The following is a 19,415-nucleotide window of genomic DNA, read 5'->3' as shown; positions in this document are numbered from 1 at the left end:
TAAAGTTACCCCTAGAAGGGCAGGAGGGCAGGGCAGGTTACTGGGGTATGAGTCAACCATTGTGGTTTCTACTTCTTTTTTACTCTTAAAGGTACAGGAACAGGACATAAACGGTGGTGAAGAGACTGAATCAGCCAAAAAAGCTCAGACACAGGGCAATCAGATTCACTTTTATTATGAACAAACACAATCTCAGATCAGTACAACTAGCTTCAGAGTTGATATTAATAGAAATTATTCCAAAATTATTCTTAGGTCACAAATAACTACTATCCCACATAAAAAGGGAAAAATCCCACCCAATCAAGGAAAAGGTATCCTGTGTATGTTTCCATGGCAACAAGTTTATGCATTCTCAGAGTTTGTCTGGCTAGTTATCCACCCCTTGTCTAATGCATTTATTCAATCCCTCAGAGAGAACCATATAGATTCCTGATTGCATCCAGGACACGTGGTTCTTGGTGGACACAGTTCATGGTGGATACTGCTACTATAAAAATACTCAGGACTTAAGAGAATTCCAAGATGCTTTATAAAAAGCATTAGTCATGCCTCAAAACTGCCCTTTGAGGTAGGTCAGTATTATTATCCCATTTTAACAGAAGGAAAACTGAGGCACATTATAGTTAAATGACTTGCCCAGGGTCACACAGCAAGTCAGTGGCACAGTGGTAGGACAGGCCCTGGCCTTAACCACCCATATAACTTTGACATCGAGCTTTCTTGAACTTTTCATGATGACCCATTTGAGCTACACTTTACAGAGAATACACTCAGGATACTAGCTAACCAGGAGGAAAAATTTCCATTTTAAATGCTACAACCATCTTTTAATCTAAAATAATAATAATAATAATAATAGATCAAATACATTCAAAATTCCTTCCACCCTCCATCAAATGTGGGCAATTAAGAAAAATAGCCCTAAGCAAAGTTTCCAAAATGAAGCCCAGAAGGGAATCCTGCAAACAGCTATACTCATCATTCTCCAGCCAGGCCACTTTTGCAGGCTCTGGGGTGCAAAGGGCTCCACAGAAGGAGCAGGGAGGGAGCAGAGCAGGCTCAGAGGCAACACTGATTAGAAAAGATGTAAGGCATCCAGATAAGTTGTCAGCATACCCACAAAGCAAGGACTATTAGAAATTCAGACACCATCAGATCTGAGTTTCTGGGTCATTAACACGCCATTTGAATTTAGCTTTAGAACCTTAAAAACAGTATTCCTTACTCAGTAGACAACCCCCACCTACACAAGTACAAGTACCCTGGGCCCAAGGACACCATCCAGCCTTGTATAGGGTCATGGTATAGGTCAGATCCATGGAACACAATTAGAATAGAAAGATAAGTTATTTTTGATCATCAGTTGTAAAGCACGCATCAGACGACCTGTGGAATTAAAACTACCCCACAGGCATTTCCAAGGGGTAGGTGCTTCAGTCAGAGGATCTAATCTACAGTGATCTTCTATTAGATTTTTTTTTTTTTCCTACTGAGAGGAACAGCTCAAAAGACAAGGATGCCTTTAGTTTAGCCCAAGCCCTGTAGCTGCCATTTTTCCAATTAATACAGGAAGAAATGCTCTACTCCTTTCCATCCTTGGAGCTCAACAGTGACAGAGCATTTGGTATTGTATATTTTCAACCTTTAACTAGAATAAAGCCAGGCTTCTGCCTTGACAACTGAGGTTACAGGGACAGAGAGACCCAAGGTTCTTCCAACACTCTTCTATACTATTGTCTGCCCTAGACTGTGTTTGTGGGGAATGCTGGTTAGTTTGCTGAACAGAGACACTGTTCAGCAAAGTTCATGGCATCTCACATCCAAAGCCTCAGTCAAGGTCTTGCGGTACACCCTTGCTCCCTCCAGGGGCTGGGGCCACCTTCTGAGTGAGGCACTTTGGAACCTGCCTTTGCTTCTTGTGCTTCCCAGTGAAGGCTAGGCTCCCCCTGCTTCTGCAAGCATTGCACTGTCCACTGGGAGCACTGACTCAGGCTAGGCAGCTTACCTAGTAAGCCCGGGGCATCCAGCATGCTCTCTGGTTGTGACCCAGACAGAGGAGACTAAAAACAAATCCTCTTTTGCTCCATGGCTGGCTCTGGCACAATATGAGCCATTCGGCTTGGCCGTGCCTCATGAGTGTGAATGCCTGTGCCCAGGATGTTTCTAGCAGGGTTTGCCAGCCTTGTCTCGAGTCATCAGTGTGGTAAGGAGCACAAGGATATAGATGGAGGCTCTGGAGGCCAAGTGAAAGTGGCAGCTTGCTCAACTTTGTAAAGAGAAACAGTGGTTCAGTGACCCTGACCATTCTGTTGGTGGGAGAGAGGGAACAACTTGGAACCGCAGTAGCCATCACTGCCTCTGGAATACACACAGAAGAGGTTTGCCTGTCCAGAGAAAGAAGGAAACATTGAGGAGATAGAACCACCAGGAGAAAGTGGACAGAGAAGGCAGAGCCAAGAATCGATAGGGTAGTTAAGAGATTCCTACCCCATCCCCCAGCCAGTCCTATACTTTCAGCTAGAAGTTAATAGAAGGAATGAGTGAAAGGGTTCAACACTGTGGGGAGAAGCCTTCTAATGCTTTCTCATTCCAAGGAGAAAGTGGAATTAATGAAATGAACCCAACATCTAACTTGTTTGTATAACCAGCTTCCATATCAGGACACCCAACAACTTACTCAGTAACCTTTTGAATCCCCCAGCAATGCGATCTCAGAGCCTTTCTTTTGTAACCTTATCTCTTGGGAACTGCCTACAGACCCTGCCCCTCAACCTCTCCATCTCCTGTCCAGCAGCGAGAGGAAAGGAGACAACCTGGCTAATTTTTTGTCTTCTTCAAGCCCCCCTCTCTTTCAGAGGGAAATACTCTGAGAGAATTACTTTAATATTCCAACCAAAGTACCCATGTATATATAGCTTTATGTTTGACCCAACTCCGCCTCCTAAAATTCTTTTTTGGGAGGCAGCTATGCTCACCACCATACCACCAACACATCTCTTTTTTGGAAGTCTCAAAATGCTGTAGCCGCCTTCTTACCATGAGGGGAGCTGACCAATATCCCAACGATGGCAGAGTAGAAAGATGAAAGAATTTTGACAATTTCCTGAGCTGCTAGAGTCAGCAATTCTGGAAACAACCAACCTCAAGATTTCTTGCTATCTAGAATAAGAAATCTTCCTGTTATGAAAGAAAGAAAACAATTTGTCTGCAGCAGAGACCACTTTTACCACAAACTAAATGCTTCTTCTTTATCCTCAGCCTAAAGTATATCAGGACACTGAGATTTGCTTTTGAGTTCTAGGACTGCCCTGCTCCATGGCTATTTCCCAGTCAGAGTCAGGAGAGAAAGGGAGCATGCTGGGTGATGGGCAGACAGGGGTGTCTGATCACAGCAGGAGCTTCCTGCCTTGTTTCCCACTTCAACTCATCCTATTTATCAATCATACCACGCATGCTGACTCTCTCCCCTGACAATTTACCTGTTTTCGCAGTTTGGTGCCAAAATAAAGTTATTTTTCCATTTCATCCAGCAAAACCCTGGGCTGGAGATCATCAGGGCCCTTCCCAGAAGATTCTCTCCTATCTCTAGCTCGAGCCATCCACCTTAAAGCTCAGATAGCTCAAGGAAAGGGTCAGCTGGGGCAAAGACCACTAGTTTTAGACTACAGAAAGGTTGTCTAGGCTTTGGAAGCTGGAAATCCGCCAATGACTGACCAACTGCTTGCCTGGGAGGCAATGAGGGGAAAGAGAAAGAAAGGTGATAGGGACTAAACAAAGGGAAGGATAAAGGGAACAGAAGAGAAAGAAGATAAGAGAAGAAATAAGAACATGAGCTTAACATCATAAAGGCAGAGTTGTTGGCTTTCAACTTAAAAAGAAAATTTAAAAGAATACTGTACTGTAATGGGTTAACATCATCTTTAGCATCCTGGTAGCATTATTCAGTAGTTAATAAACAGAACATTAAACCTCTGCCCAGCTGACTTTTGGAAAAGGAACCCAAGGGACCAAAAACTCAGCCACTCTTGTAGCTTTCCTCTCCAGTTCTTTTAATCCTGGCCAAGATGGCAGCCTTGGATACTTTCTTCCGGTCATAAGCCAGACCGATGGCAGCCATGCAATCAATGAAGAATGTGGTAAAGTTGATGTGCCAGCGGTACTCACTGGCAGAGTAGTCATAAGGAAATGTGTGGTGGTAGTTGTGGAAGCCCTCACCTGGAACAAAAGCAGAGAAAAGTTATGTAGCTATACTGTGGATTGCTGGCTTCTTGGCATTCTGGTTCCATAGCAGAATGCCTCACACCTAGTAGAAACCTGTTGCTGTTGAATGAATGAATGAAGCTAGTCTTTTAAACTCTGAACCAAATAGATCCCCTGAGAGGCATCTTAAGAAATGATTGGGGAGAACCTGGTCATCATGGCTCTCTGGGAACCTTTGTGGGAGGAGGGCTGGCAGTTTCTCTGAGAAGATAAGATGATTTCAGAGAAACTGCTATCAGTAGAAATGGGTTTTAGATAAGAAAATTCCAGAGCTTCACTACATATTGGGATAAGACCCTAAAGGCTCTTATACCACATATAACCACATATAACCACATACCACATATAACACATGTATATGTGCACATGTTAGAGTGGAGACAGAGTCCAGAATGAAGAACTTTTACTGGGTTTCTTACAAAGATGAGCAAAGGAGCATACTTTCCCTCACCGCACGGGCACTCTCTCCAAGGGTGAAGGTACCAGGAAACTGGGCGGCACAGTCAAAGGTCAGAAGAAAGGAGGCCTAGCCCAGGGGCCTAAGTTTCCTCAGCCTCTACTGGTTCAGAGTGGACTGTTTTGGCTCCTAATTCTTTGTGCTTTCATCCTGGGGGTGATGCTGATAAAACAGAAGCTCTCTGAGGGAATAAGAATCAAAAAACTTAGGTATTCCTTCTAACCTCTAAAGTTCTGAAACGAGCAGTTCACTTTGCTGGACAGAGGAAAATCAAAGGAATTCTAGATTCAGAATAATTTCTGTAATGAGTCAAGCTGTGGAAACTCCATAGAGTTCTCCAGTCCTAGGCAGGATCTTCTTTGGAACCACATTCAATAACAATACCCTTATGAGGCTGGGGTAAAGCTGGGTAAAGAATAACTAATAAAAGAGTGTGCTGAGCCCTTTGAAGATGAAAGAGCCCCAGTACAGTAATAATGACATTAATAACCAACAAGGAAGGAAGTCCTATGATGGGAATAACACCATCCAGGGCACCATTTCAAGGTTTGTTCACAGTGTGGATCATCAGTTTATTCAGTGTGAACTGAGTAGGAGGGTAGGATAACCCCAAGGCTAAAGGTACTGACGGAAGATCGCTAATTTCCATAAATGACTTTGCAACTAGGCTCTGTCTAAGCACTAGCTAGGCCCACACTTATCAGATTTAAAGCAATCAGACACACACACGGTGCCAAGAGAGGAAAGAAAGAGGAGGAAGGTTAGTGGGCAAAAGAAGGATGAGACTGTAATGGAACAGCAAGATACAGCCAAGAGATGCTCAAGCGGGGAGGTTGGAGAGAAGATGAGCATGTGACTGGGGGTGGGGTGGGGGGGTAATTCAAGAATAAGATTAGAATGGCAGGGAAACAGGCGACCAGAGAACAAAGAGTGAGGTGATAAGTGGGGAGCAACAGGGATGAAGGAACAAATGATAAGTGAGATACTGACAGCCACTCTGAATAGGCTTGGGGAAGCTCACAACAGATCTGTTTGCAGTACGGGACTGATCTCATTCCAGAAACCTTCCATTACATTCACTGGTTTTCTATGAAAATAGCCTATAATGTGATTGATTTCAAACATGGTTCAGAGTAAGAACATGTAAACAGTACACGGTGTCTGGAAGGAGGGGAAGATGCATGAAAATTAAAAAGGAATGAAAAAATGCCTTTAGTACAGAGAGTAATAAAAAAGAAAAAGACGGTCAGGGTTGAGAATATAAAGGAAGGTTTTAAAGAGAACCAAGTGATGGCTAGGCCATGGCACATGTACATGTGTGGAACAGGGAGGTTATCTATCTATGCCGGATGACCAGAAGCCCTGATCACTGGAAGAGGCCGGGGGGTCTGCCTAAGGAAACCTAATTCCAGGCCTTAGCCAAGTTCTATATTTAGCTGAAAAGAGTGACAGACCAAAAAAAAAAAAAAGAAAAAGAAAATGGAGACAGATGGCAGAACCCTGTTGTCTGGCTATTGGAACAGGACTGGTAGAAATAAATTCTTGAATAGTCAGCATTGGGTCAGTAAGTAATTGCTTTACTGGGAGTTTCCTAAGTCACACTGTGGGGAGGGAGTGTTCCCAGCACAGCAGAGAAACAGAAGAGAGAAAAATAAAGGATAAGAGAAGAGAGTGGTAGGTGGTGATAAAGGACCACCAACAGTTGCTTCGATATCCTTCATACTGGCATCACCAGGCAGTAAGGCATGTAACACACTTCAAATATTGCCCCTCTGAATACAGGAAGGTGATAAAAGAGAAGCTTATTGAGTTAAACAACAAGTATTTGTTTTGTATATCACGTCTAAATATAAAACACTAGGCTTTCTGGCCACCCAGATGACCCTACTCTTCTATTTATGCATTCCCTGCCCCAAGCAAGACTACCACCCAGATCAGAGATGACTGGGAAGAGGACAGCCCAAAGGGGCTCATCATACATAGCATTTGTGGATTGCTCTTAAACCTGGAATTAAAGGCACTGTTATTTTTCACCCTTTTCTCTTTACATAGGACTTGTGGCTTAACTTTCAAGGGTTTTCTAATACTGTCCCTTAGTTTTATAGTGGAATGACATATGGAGAGGGGATATAAAACAGGTAAATCTAGTTTTCCTGGCTCATAACCTAATACCCTAGGCAGCAGACCACTAGACGTGGTCTTGCTGTGGACTGCTGACTTACCCACAGCTCCCAGTGAAACCAGGATATTCTCTCGGGGGTTGATGGTCTTGTCGTAAGGGCGATATCCATACATATGGGCAGCACTGTTCACCAGCCAGGTGGCGTTGAGCCCAGCGGCGTAACGGAAAAAGGTGGCAAAAAACAGGCTGTTTTGAAACGTTTCACCCCATAGATACCACGGCACGAGTGTGGGCAGGATGAAGCACAACGTCAGGACAGCAGGTTTATAGTACCTGCATTGAGAGATCACACACTGAGTGAGTGGAGAGAGGATGCTGAGGCCTACCTGGTTTTCCTCTCTCAGGACTGGGCTGTCCCTTCTACACTGAGAGCACAATGTGGCAGGCAACAGAGCAAGAGGGAATGGGCAAGGAAATTTTCTGAGAATATAGTGTTATTATCATACTTCTGAGATGAGGTAATGAGGGGTTAAATGACTTTTCTAAGGTCACCCTACCAGGAAGTGGTGGAGCAAGGACTGGAATGCTTCATCTCCTGACTCTAAATCCATTGCTCTCTTTTACTACTTCAGGGGAACAGACAGGGTCCAAATTACAGACTGAGTTCTCCTTCCCGGGTTTTTCCGATCTGCCTTTGGGCTTCCTTTCCCTTTCAGCAGTGCTCTTTGCAGAATCTATGTTTAAGTCAATCTTTATTTTTTTTGTTTTTGGCCACACCAGATGGCATGAGGGGATCTTAGTTCCCGGACCAGAGATCGAACCCGTGCCCAGTGCACATGTGGAGTCTTAACCACTGGACCACCAGGGAAGTCCCCAGAATTTTTGTTTAGTACGTTGCCTTCATCTCCTGTGAGCCAGGAATCTTTATCATCCTTCCTCTTCTTCTCCCTCAGAGAGGCACCCCAAATGTCCTAGATGCCAGCAGATCTGTCCCTCTGGAGGCCCTGTTCCATTCTTCTTCCTCCCAAAGGTACAGCAGGCATCGACATTACCAGGGAATTGATTTCCTAGATGCCTTCAGCAGTTAAGTCTGCTATTCTTGTATCATTGGTAACCCCTGCTGCCTTCAACTCCTCTCCATTCCTACCACCACTTTCCCGCACGGAAACCTAGGACTTTCCCACCTTTTTCATTCAATGCCTTCTCTCATCCACCCCAGAACTACCTTTCTAAAGCACACCTCCAACCATGCCACCTTCTGACTCAAAAACCTTTCCATGGTTTTCTATTGCCTGGGTCGAATTAAACCTTGTCTGCTTGTAAGACTCCATAAGAATGGCATCAGTCTCTGTTGCTAGTCTTTTTTCCTACCACATCCCATATTTCAAGCAAAAGGACTCTGTTCCAGGAACACACTTCAGCTCTTTCTGTTTGCACTGTCCCCCCACCCACCTGCCCTGTGCCATCCATCAGTGGATTCCAAAGCTACTTTCTTCATAAGCCCTTCCCTGATGTTCCCCACTCTACAGTCTCCCTCCCCTTTGTGCCTCTCCTCGCTATGGAAAATATTTTGCCATGTATCATAGGTATTTGGACACTTGGCTTATCCTTCCACTCCCCAATAAGCTATGAACTCCTTGAAGGTAAGGACTGACACATTTGGCTTTGTATCCATGACTGTCCTAGGTCAACAAACATTTGTTGAATTTAATTGGCTTAGGTAGCTCAGAGAAAAAGAAACAACAGTCTATGGCTCTGGGCCCATGGGCTATTAAAAATTAGGGTTTTAAATTATAATCTGAGATATGGAAACCAAGTAAATTTCTCAGCTCATGTTGACAAGTCCTAGGAGAAAAAAAGGGGTCCCCAAATGCCAGGTCCCCAGCTCCATCATCATGTCACTCACTTCCTCTGGAACATCACCAGCTTCTCGGCTCTTAGGTCAGATAAATTTAGCGTAGCACCCTTTTCTCTGACAGCTGGGTGTTTGCGCACAAGCAGCCAACCCACGTGAGAGAAGAAAAAGCCACGTCGGGAATTGTGGGGATCAGCATCCGTTTCTGAAAACTTGTGGTGGGCACGGTGATCTCGGGACCATTCAAAAACGTCATTCTAGAGGAACAGAGAAGAGGAATGAAGGCTTGTGGAGAGACACCCTCTCAGGGGAATTCCAATTGCCCGGCATCTTCCAGAGCCCACAGCTCTCAGCCCAACCTCACAAAATACCTAGGAGTCAGTGCTCCAAAGGAGAAGTCATACAGTTGCCTCCTCTCCTCCCTAAACTTGCTGCTGAAGCATAAGTGGAAAAGCAACTTCAAGTCTCAGGACCACATGAACAGGGCTGGCTGCTTCTTGAGGGTTATGTGGTGGGCGGAATGCAGGAAGATTGTACAGGGCTCAGAGTTACATTAGGAGGGAACACTGCAATTCTTCAAGCAAGAAATAGGGTGTGGGGGGCTAATCCCTGAGTGTGGATGACAGGAAGCAGGCAGTCTTATGTCTTAGCACCCTGGTCAGTGGATGAAGCTGTGGGCAGCTCCATTCTGATGCCTTGGCAAGAGATACCTCATACAACTCGAAAAGGCCATGCAGATAAATCATGATATGACTACATTCCCAAATGGCCTCTGGGACTCTTTCTATTCCATAGAGTGCGCCAATCTCTCTTCCTTTTTTTTTTTTTTTTTTTTTGCCCTACAGGGACAATATCAGGAGCCTTTGAGGCATTAAGGCATATGGCAGAGAAGATTACACAGCCATGGATATTGCCATGGATAAGGGGATTAATTGGGCTTCCTTGTGTTTTCCTCTTGTTCCAAGCTAGGCCCCTCACTACATGCTATCTTTTGCCCTTTGCTACTGCTTAATAACAATGAGTTCTCTTTTTCCAGTCCCCTTCATTCTATCTCTGCTAAAAACTTTCTGCTTCAACAAACCTCAACACTTGACTTAGGCAGCCTGGTAACCCATTAAAAGGAGCTTAATGCTGGTCTACCTAAACCCTCAGTGACAAAATTTCCCCATCTGTGAAGTGGGGATAACAAGATAATTAGATAACAATCCTAAGATTGTTGTGAGGGTTTAATGAGGCAGTCTATGTCAAGTGCTTAGAGTAGTGCCAGACATATAGTTAGCACTATAAAAGTGTTTGATCGTCTTACCTGAAAACAATGGAGTTTAAAAGAAGAAATCTGTGAAACATTAACTTCAACCCCACTGTGATAGAGTCCTAAGACATCCACCCAGAGTTGTGAATGTTCTGTCCAATGTCTGCCCGTGAAAGCAGGCTCAGTTCTTGCCTTATGCACTTATGAAAGACCACAACAGCCAGACTGAGTGATAACAGAGGTTCAAAAATGACCCTACCCACCGACATTTTTTCCTCTTTATCTCCTACTTGCCTCTGCCAGTCACTCAGAAGTATCCTTATGTTTTATGGACTTCGGGACCGAACCTGAACTTAACCACAAGGAGAGAGGAAAGTGAAGTGGTTGCCCAGGTGCTGTTCCTCTCCAGGCACTGATTGCCTCCATTCCGCCACCGGCTTATCGATAACGAGTGAGGAGAGAAAGAGCTGAGCACAGCTGGCTTCTCACCTGGAACGCCATGGTGTTGGCGATGATCAGGAAGACCCGCAGGGGCAGCCGGGCTTTGTAGGTTCGGTGACTCCACAGGCGATGGGCCCCTGCTGTGATGCCCAGGGCACCCATCAAATAGTAGAAGAACACTGCCAGGATAAGACAGGGCAGGCAGTCAGTAACCTAGGAGAGTATTTGCATGATGTTTTCCTCAGGCCACAGTGTGTGCTCTTCAGGCTCCCGGTGAGGATCTGCTTTTCCCTGAACTCCAGGGATACCTTGATCTCTTAGGTGCCTTTGATTTTAATCACTTGAAAAATACCATCCCCTCTCATCATCTAACCTAGGAGCTGGAATAAGCTTAGGAGTCCCAGGGAACTTCAGAAAGGCAGGAGAGAGAAGAGGGCTCTTACCCACCCCCACCTTCCCTGGCGACTTGGCCTTCTCAGTCATGGATATTCTCCCAGGTCCCAACCCCTCTGACCTTCTGCTAACCTTCTTCAATGTTTTAAGGACCACAGACCACTATGGCAGTGCTTAAGACCCATAGGCAAGGGTGGTATTAAAATATTTAACAGACAGTATAGTCTGGGCACTGACCCATTTGGGGGTGCTTGGGTTCTAGGGGACATTAAGGGGGCTCAGAACTAGGACTATTTACCAAGTAGTCCAAAAAACTTTTAGCAGGCAATGTGGCCACAGGAGGGGAAAATCCACCCCGCACATCAGTCATAGCTGCAGTGTGTTAAGCTTCACCAAGGATTTTATGTTTTCTGATTCACTAGATACCTTGAAAGGGGTTTAATATCCCTTGCTTTGCAGCTGCAAAAACAGATGCTTGGCGAAGTGAAGCGTTTATCTGTGGTCCCATGGCTAGGAAATGGAGCCATGGCTTGAAACTAGATTTTTGTCTCAACAAAGTGGTTCGTGTTCCAGAAGTCTGGCACGAGGATGTATACCATCCACCTCCCCAAGATATGCCCACGGTTCCGTGGCATATGTCTCGCCAGATATGTCTCGCCTTTGCCACGTCTCTCTGCCAGTCCATACTCCAGCTGGCAAGGCTAATTCTAGATAACGGCAGGACAGGCTCAAAGTTGCCCAACACTGTCATGCCTCACCTTCCTGGAGGCCTGCTGGCTCCAGGCACCAGACAGTCTCTAACTGGGAGGTGGGTTGCTGGGCCACCCACCTTCCTCTGCTCAATAGCTCCAGGGAGGCAGGGGTTGAGGCCTTGGTAGAGCAGTGACTATTGACAATGTTTCATTCCTGGGAAGGGCTAGAAACAATAGATTCTCAGTGGCCACTGAAGTTAATTGCAGTTGGAGACACTGCACATTGTAACAAATCCTTCTGTGTTCTTCTCCTGCCACAGATACCAGTTTCCTAAACAAGCCCCCACCCCACCCATCTTCCTCTACCCTATCCAATTTCTCCTACAGGAGGAGAGCCATGGAGCCAGAGTCTGTCCCAGTGAGATTTCCTCTACTCATAGCCCTCTGGACTGGGTTGGGGCCCTAGGTGATTTGCTGGTCCCTGGGCATGTGGTAATAGCCTTTCAGATGCTGCATCTACACCTGGAGAGATGATGGTTGAACCACAGCCCACCAATCACCAAGGGTAAAGGAAAGTTCTTTGGGCACAAAAGAAGAAGCACTCAGCTCAGAAGCACAGAAGCTCCTAGGGTTGTTTCATGCCACAGAAGACCCTGGCAAGTTGACTCAGAAAACTACCTAAGATCCCTGCATTAACAGAGGAATTGGAAAAAGCACTCAAACCCACTGGTGGCTTTTTTCTATCAGCACCTCTAAGCCTATCTACTAGAAGGCTCTGCGTCAGTTAGAAATTCATTCTCTTAAAGTCCAAATTGGTGGTTAAGCAAAACCTCAGTTTTAGTCCTAAGAAAGAGACTGGAGAAGTTTTATCCCATGGTCCCTCAGTGTAGCCAGAGATATCTCTTCGGCCATTCCCTCAAGGCAGTTCTGAGACACCAAAACTGCTCAGTCATGAGAAAAGCTGGAATCACAACCACTTGCTAATTTAACACCATCCTTAGGGATAAAACAAGAAAAGGTAAAGTCAAGCTCCTGAACTCTAAGGCCCCTCTGACCCTCCCTCCTCCCACCGCCCTTTTGTTCCTTAAGACAAGAGTTCTGAAATCCCCACACCAAACCAGTCATTCCATCAGCTAAGCCATCCACCACAGGGCCTAGGGACAGGAGTATAAAAGTCACCATCCAGGCTCCATGTGACACGTTTCTCTGTCCAAAGGCACAGCACACACCCATGGGCAGGGCACTAAAAAGGTAGCGGGCACAGCCCTGGTTTGGGGATAGCATTCTGCCCCCTGCACCAGCAGCCAAGGGAAGGGAGTGAGCAGCAGCATCTGGTCAAGCTCAGGACTTCACGAGGCTTTCAAGGATTCTTGGGGCTGGAAGGGGCTTGCAGGTGACCAAACACCTTCACCAAACACCTGGTGAAGACTTCTCTACTGGGGAGAAGGGGTGGAGAGAGGAGTCTGAAGCCTCCCTGGGGAATCCCTGTCCCGCTCCTGATTCCTCAGTTGGAACTGAAATTCCAGAACTCAAGTTCTGCTGGGTTCTCAGAAGGACTAGAGAACAGATGTCCCCCTCCCCTCAAAAATAAGAGCACTTCCTGGTCTGCCGATGAAACGATTTCATCGGTGCCTGGCTGGCCCCACCAATTAAACACATGTAAAAAAGCACTACCTTTCTAATCTTAAAAAAAAGTACTATTGTCCCCAGTGTGTTCCTTGAAAAACTGAGAGAGGGGATCTACCCAGCTACATTTCTGTCCATGGATTACCAAGAGGATTCCTCCCAAAAGCTCCACATACCAGATCCATCACCTTTAGACCAAAGAGGTTCTGGAGGACTTGTCTGAAACTTGGCCCGCCAGCCCTTCTATGTAACTCCCCTCCAAGATTGCAGCTGTCTGCAAGCACCCCACACCCAAGACTGCTCTGGAAGACCTACAGTTGCTTTCTGGAGGGGGAGTTCTGGTCTGCCCCTCTCAGAGAGTGCTGATGTGCCCCACCCTCCCATCCCTGGTCTTTAGGGTTCTTTCTCTGTTTTCCCCTTCCCAAGCCAGACTCATAGTGGCAGAGGTGGGAATGCCCGTAGAGCGCATGTATCTGTGCAGGCGGCAAGGCCCTGCTATCAGCCCAAGCCCATGGATTCCTGAAAGAGCTGAGCCAAGGACAGGCAGGTGAGGGATACATTAGGGACTATCCCCCTCACTGCAGCAGCCTGAAGGCCAGGGCTGCCCAGGCCTAGGAGAGAGGGGCTGGAGCAGGATGGGTGTGGAATGGACATGGAACACTTCTTGAACCTTATTTCAATCTAAGAACAATTTGTTGAGTGGCATGTACGGTCAAGACCTACACAGAATCACAGATCAATCATCTGTATAAACTAAGTTACACAGGAGCCTTCTTCATCTGTTTATGTAATCAAGGAGCCTGAAAGGGCCAAGGGTCAGGGCAAAATAAGTTTGTGGATGACCACCACTCTGTTCCTCTACTACTAACTCTCTTCCTGAGAAGCTGTTCTTGTTACCCCATGACTAGACTCAGCTTAAGCCCTCTAAAGTCACTCATCTAGTCCCATGCTCCCATGCCTCCCAGGTAGGGACCTTGATTCTTTCCTGGCTGGCAGGGCTGGGACAAGCAGTCAAGCAAAAGACTTAAAAACAGAAAACCTCTTTCAGAGAAAGCTGACTCTCTGGTATAGTTCTGCTCATTTCAAAACCTGAGGCCCATGGTCTCAGGGCTCCACCCCCAACACTGAAATTAAAAGATCCCCCAGAGTGGACACTCCTGCATCCCAAAGGCTCTGTTCCCAGGCCACCCAGCCTCTCAGGACACCAAAGAGAAATGGCTGGGAAAACCTCAGCCTGGAGGGGCTGGTGTTTCTACTCTATGTAAGTTCCTACTTAAGAGAACCTGGGGTACTGGGTCGGGAGGACATGGGAACTTCTTACCCCAGATAAAGGTGTATATCTTGCAGGTGGGGATCAATGTGATCCCATACAGGGCTCCCAAGTGTAACAGACCCATGAGGATGATGTTTCTCCAAACATACTCAAGCTTGGGCTTTGGGCCCTCCTTATCCTGGTAAGTTGGGTCATAGATGTCATCTCTCATTTCAGGGCGGATGTCTTCTTCCAAGTATAGGGGAGTCTTCTCCAATTTGCCCCCTCCATTCTGCAGGACCCTGGAAGGAGGTGCTGTGATGGTGGTGGTGGTTGTGTAGGAGCTAGAGATCTGGAAGGGAGACGGAGCGGAGGATCAAGAGAGAGGAGAGGACACGTGGAGGCAGTGGGGACCACTTCACCCCCTAGTCAAGCTGCGGGAGGGGCGGGGGGTAGGCACAGACCTGGTCCCGATACCCAGGTTACCTGAGGGCAAGGTCTATGGCAGACGGAAGACAGGGAGGTCCCCAGGAAGTATGCAGAGATTGGGGAGAGGGGATGAAACCTCAAGGTGAAGGGGAAATAAGAAAGAGGAGTGAAACACTCGCATCCCAACGAGCACACAAAGAAAGCCCGCATACCTGCATACATAAGGCTACCGGCAGGACCAGGTTTCTCTTTAAAGCGTAAGAAACGAAAGTTGGAGACCTAAGTTCGCAAATTACAATCCCCATTCCCAACAAACTGAAGGCAGTACAACTCGCAAAAGATGGCTATGTTCTCCTGCGGTGATCTCAACTCTTCTCCAGTGAGTCACCTAGAAGCCCCACCAGCACCGGCGAACCCGGGGCCTGGGGGCCATTCCTCAGAAGCTCTCACCTCCTCTTGCAGCAAGTGGGCTGGCATCTGGGCCCTCGGACACTGGGATCACTTTCCCAGGGCTGAGACTGCGGAGCGGAGTTCGGGGCAGTCCCAACTGACCGTAGACCAATTCCTGAGCCTGCTTTTGCGTGGCGATCCGCGGCGCTGCGCTCGGGACCTTCCGCTGCACGGTGCGCGCTGGATTGGTGTCCGAACCGGACCTGCTGTTCTGGGGATTTAAAGGCTAGCGCTGGCAGCGGGTGACCGTGTCCCGTATTTCCTCAGACCCCTTTTATTCGCTGCCAGCTAGGGGCAAAGTGCGCAGAGTTGGCTCACCGTGGGAGATCCGCATGGGCGGGAGAGGGGAGGAGACAGACAGCCGAGGAGTGCTGCGGGCCGGAGAAGCAAGAACTGGATGCTGCAGACACACCGCGGCTTGGCCGCCGCAACCCCTGCCTCTGCCTCTGCCCCTGGGGAAATGCTAATGGGCTTCTGTAGACTCTGGCGCGTCATTGGCCGAAGGGAATTTGGTGCCACCTCGTCCTGCCGTTGCCATTGGCTCGGCGCAATCTGCTGTTCCCTCTGCCGCGAGCTCCTCACTCCCCCTCCCCTCCCTTTCTCCTCGGCTTCTCTTCCACCGGCCGCTGGGCCTCTACCGGGCATCCTGCCGCCTCGGAGGCGCTCGGGAAGAGGGAGAGGACCCGGTCGGGGAACGGTGCGGGGATGCGTGCCAGCCCAGGACTGGCCCCGGGCGATTCGCAAATGGATGGGCGCTGGGGAAGTTTCCCGGGAAAGAGTGGGGAAACCACGCGGGCGACCACTCCACACAACTCCACCCCGGCCTTCCCGCTCGCCTAGACGCGTGGGAGGGGAGACGTGCCCTCAAACCCCGGGTCCCGGGCCGCGCGCCCAGCGAAGCCCCGCCTCCCTCTGTGGCTAGCGCTCAGGGGATGCGGGGTAGGGGGCTGGGGGCAGTTCGGTTGGCCACGGAACAATGGCCGCGCCCCGCCCAACAGCGGCGCAGCGCTAACCCGGGACTGCTGAACAGGCATGCGGGTCTCCCCGCGGGCAGGCCGGCGGGAGGCGGCGCACATACAAGTAGATGCACTGATGTGTACATCTGCACGCGCGCAAGAGGTTCAACCACTGGGCACGTCGAAAGGGAATGTTCACTGCCAGGCACCAGTGAACGATGCTATCCCTGTACCCACGCCAACAGAACGCGTGCGGGATGTTCTGGAGATTCTTTAGATTGTCGGGTTGTTGTTTTGGAATTGCCTTCATTGGGAAAGGCCATTTCGTGGGGAAAGTACAGACGTGCTTTCACTCAAAAGCAGGAGAAAGTACTTATAAGTGCAGCAAGAATAGCCAAAAGGTATTGATTGCAAGCCAATCCACAAGAATCCTTTCATTTGATACTTACTTGTGGCCCTGTGAACTTCCCTGGGGGCTCAAGACGGTAAAGCGTCTGTCTACAATGTGGGAGACCTGGGTCCGATCCCTGGGTCAGGAAGATTCCCTGGAGAAGGAAATGGCAACCCACTCCAGTACTCTTACCTAGAAAATCCCATGGACAGTGGAGCCTGGTGCAGGCTCCACTGTCCATGGGGTTGCAAAGAGTCAGACATGACTGAGGGACTTCACTTTCACTTTGTGGCCCTGTGAGGTGGGTAGTCATTTATTCCCTTTTAAAAGATGAGAGAAGTGAGCTATGGAGAAATTAAATAACTTTCTTATGGTCACAGCAGCCAGTCAATGATGGAGCTAGTAGCTGAGCCCAGAAATATAATGATGGAGCCCAGGTCTTAATCGCTACTCAGAATCCCTGGTCCCTGACATGTTCTGACCTCACTGTTGTGGTTCACAGTCTTGCCTTTTCCGAGGGCTGTGGGAGCATTACCATGGGGGTAAGCTAGGAACCAGGCAGGCTGTGCATTCTCCCAGCCTCCAACCACACCCCTGTCTCCCCAAATACCATCCGTTTGGGAAGAGAAGAAAGTGAGGAGTTTTGTGCCAACAACTAGCTTCTGGAAGAGAGGCACCTGGGATGGCCTGGGAGGATGATTAAGGAGCTCGCTAGTAGGCTGCAGGTCTTGGGGTCTGGCCAGCCTCCTGGCTGGTCACCATCCACCTCCATTCCAGTCCTGACTCCCTGTCCAGTCCAAAAGTTTTGAATGAGACTAGATGTTTTTAGATACAGACAGCTGTCTCATCATGGCTCAGTAGCCCTCAGCATGTATGTGGGAGAGAAGTCTGGGTACATGTTGCTCCTCTCCAGGCTCTTCTGCAATGTCTAATTGGCTTAATTCCTCTGCCATGTATAGGGCTATCCTTCAAGGTAGAAGAGTCAGGGTTGCTTTGGGGGTATACCCTCAATTGTGGCCAAAAGTGGCTCTACCACTGAGACCAAATTTCTTTCCCTTTAACTGACTAGGTATGTCTGAGCCTATTTCCTCCAGACCCTGGACTTTGTCAGGGAAGGAGCTGAAACATCAGAGTTCTCTAGAAACTGCCCTCCTCCTCACTTAGACTCAGGTAGGTATGACTGCTGATATCACTTAATGCTGCCATTACTATGTAAGCTAGGTGCTAGGTCATTCATTTTCTTCAAGAGAAAGGAAAGGGGGCCTGCCAAGACATAAATGGAGAATCAGGAATATTTTATTCCTCTCTAAAGACAAGATGCTACCCTGTGGGGGAATCTCTGGGAGTTTATAGAAGGTCTGGATAAGGAGAGAGTTTTGGGGAGGAGGGGAATGGCCAGAGCCATCTCACTGTTGATAACTATAGTAGAAAGGTGAGTGGTTCCCTAGCTTGGGCTTCCTCCCTGAAGTTCATCTGGGGCATATCACATGGCTATGAGTGTATCACCCACTACTTTAAAACTCTCAGTAGCTTGCCACAACCCATGAAATGTAGCTATGTGGTAGGAGTAATATTATGGGGAAAGCATGAGCTTTAATTTTTTTTTTTTTTTGGGGGGGTCATGAGGGACCTTAGTGCCCTGACCAGGGATCAAACGTGTGCCCCCTACCTTGGAAGTGCAATCTTAACCACTGTACTGTCAGGGAAATCCCAGCATGAACTTTGATATCAAGAAGTATTAGGTCAGTGGCAAATTAGAAGTTATAAATAAGTATATTATCAATATTTGTATTCAATTGCATGTATACGTTGATTAAGATGATAGGTGTTTCAGTGCATAATAGGAAAGCACAAAATATGCTTGGGAGATGAAGATTGGACCTATAAATCTTGCTTTGTGAAAACAGGTGCAGGGTACTATAGCAGTTTCTGGACTGATGTTGATCTATGGATTAATTTAATTCCTATAAAAATCCAACAGATTTCTTTGAGGAAATAGACAAGCTGACTCTAAAATTTAAGTGAAAATGCACAGAGTCTAGAGTAGCCAGAAATGATCTTGGAGAAAAAGAACAAAGCTGAAGGAGTCAAATATTTTAATTAGGACTTAACCATAAGCCTAGAGTATTCAAGAGAATGTGGTATTAGGGAAATAGAGACAAGCAGGTCAATGAAACAAATTAGAAATTTTAGAAACCCACCGACACACGTTAACTGACTTTTTACAATGGTCCCAGGTCAGTACAATGTAAGAGGGAAAGTCTCTTTTAACAAGTATTGCTGGGACAACTGGATAACCATATAGGTTAAATGAACCTCAACCTCTAGCTCATTCCACAAAAAAAAAAAAAAAAAAAAAATTGAGAGCTAAATGTAAAACCTAGAACTATAAAGTTTCTATATAGAATAGAGGAAAAGATCTTTGTGACCTTGAGGTAAACAAAGGTTGTTTGGACAGGATACAAAAAGCAAGAACCATGGGGGTGGGGAAATGGATAAATTACACTCAAGAAAGTTAACATTTTTCTGATACCAAAAGGAGCTATTAAGAAAACAAATAGATAAGACAGTGAATGAGAACATATATCACAGCACATAAAAAGATAACTCAGAAAAATGACATAAGATTTAAACATACATTTCACAAAAGGAGGTATAAAAATAGTCAATAAGCACATGAAAAATTGCTGAACAGCACTAGTCTTAGATATGACAGCTAAAGCATAGGCAACAAAGGAAAAAAATAGATAAATGGAACTTCATCACAATTAAACCTTTTACGCTTCAGAGGTTATTATCCAGAAAGTGAAATGACAACCCATAGAATGGGAGAAAA

The 19,415-nt window shown here is 47.0% G+C and overlaps 1 protein-coding gene across 1 annotated transcript; it reads right to left on the bottom strand.

Moving 5' to 3' along the window:
* Positions 1 to 149: 149 nt before the first annotated feature.
* On the bottom strand, positions 150 to 15,697 carry SCD (stearoyl-CoA desaturase). Its single transcript, XM_065923104.1, has 6 exons — positions 15,233 to 15,697; positions 14,423 to 14,705; positions 10,439 to 10,569; positions 8,749 to 8,954; positions 6,943 to 7,175; positions 150 to 4,218 (listed from the first exon to the last, which is right to left on the bottom strand). The coding sequence occupies exons 1-6, from the start codon at positions 15,257 to 15,259 to the stop codon at positions 4,019 to 4,021; spliced, it is 1,080 nt and encodes a 359-aa protein (XP_065779176.1). The 5' UTR covers positions 15,260 to 15,697; the 3' UTR covers positions 150 to 4,018.
* Positions 15,698 to 19,415: the final 3,718 nt, after the last annotated feature.

The sequence above is a fragment of the Muntiacus reevesi genome, chromosome 2 (genome assembly GCF_963930625.1).
Source record: "Muntiacus reevesi chromosome 2, mMunRee1.1, whole genome shotgun sequence".
Taxonomy (NCBI): Eukaryota; Metazoa; Chordata; class Mammalia; order Artiodactyla; family Cervidae; genus Muntiacus; species Muntiacus reevesi.
This window is presented reverse-complemented; position numbering and strand designations above follow the sequence as displayed.

Coding starts and splice junctions, on each gene's coding strand:
- SCD (XM_065923104.1), bottom strand. CDS start 15,259: ATGCCAGCCCACTTGCTGCAAGAGGAG. Junction 7,176..8,748: donor CTGGTGATGTTCCAGAGGAA/GTGAGTGACATG, acceptor CTCTCAATGCAG/GTACTATAAACCTGCTGTCC. Junction 4,219..6,942: donor GGTTTCACTGGGAGCTGTGG/GTAAGTCAGCAG, acceptor CTTTTGTTCCAG/GTGAGGGCTTCCACAACTAC.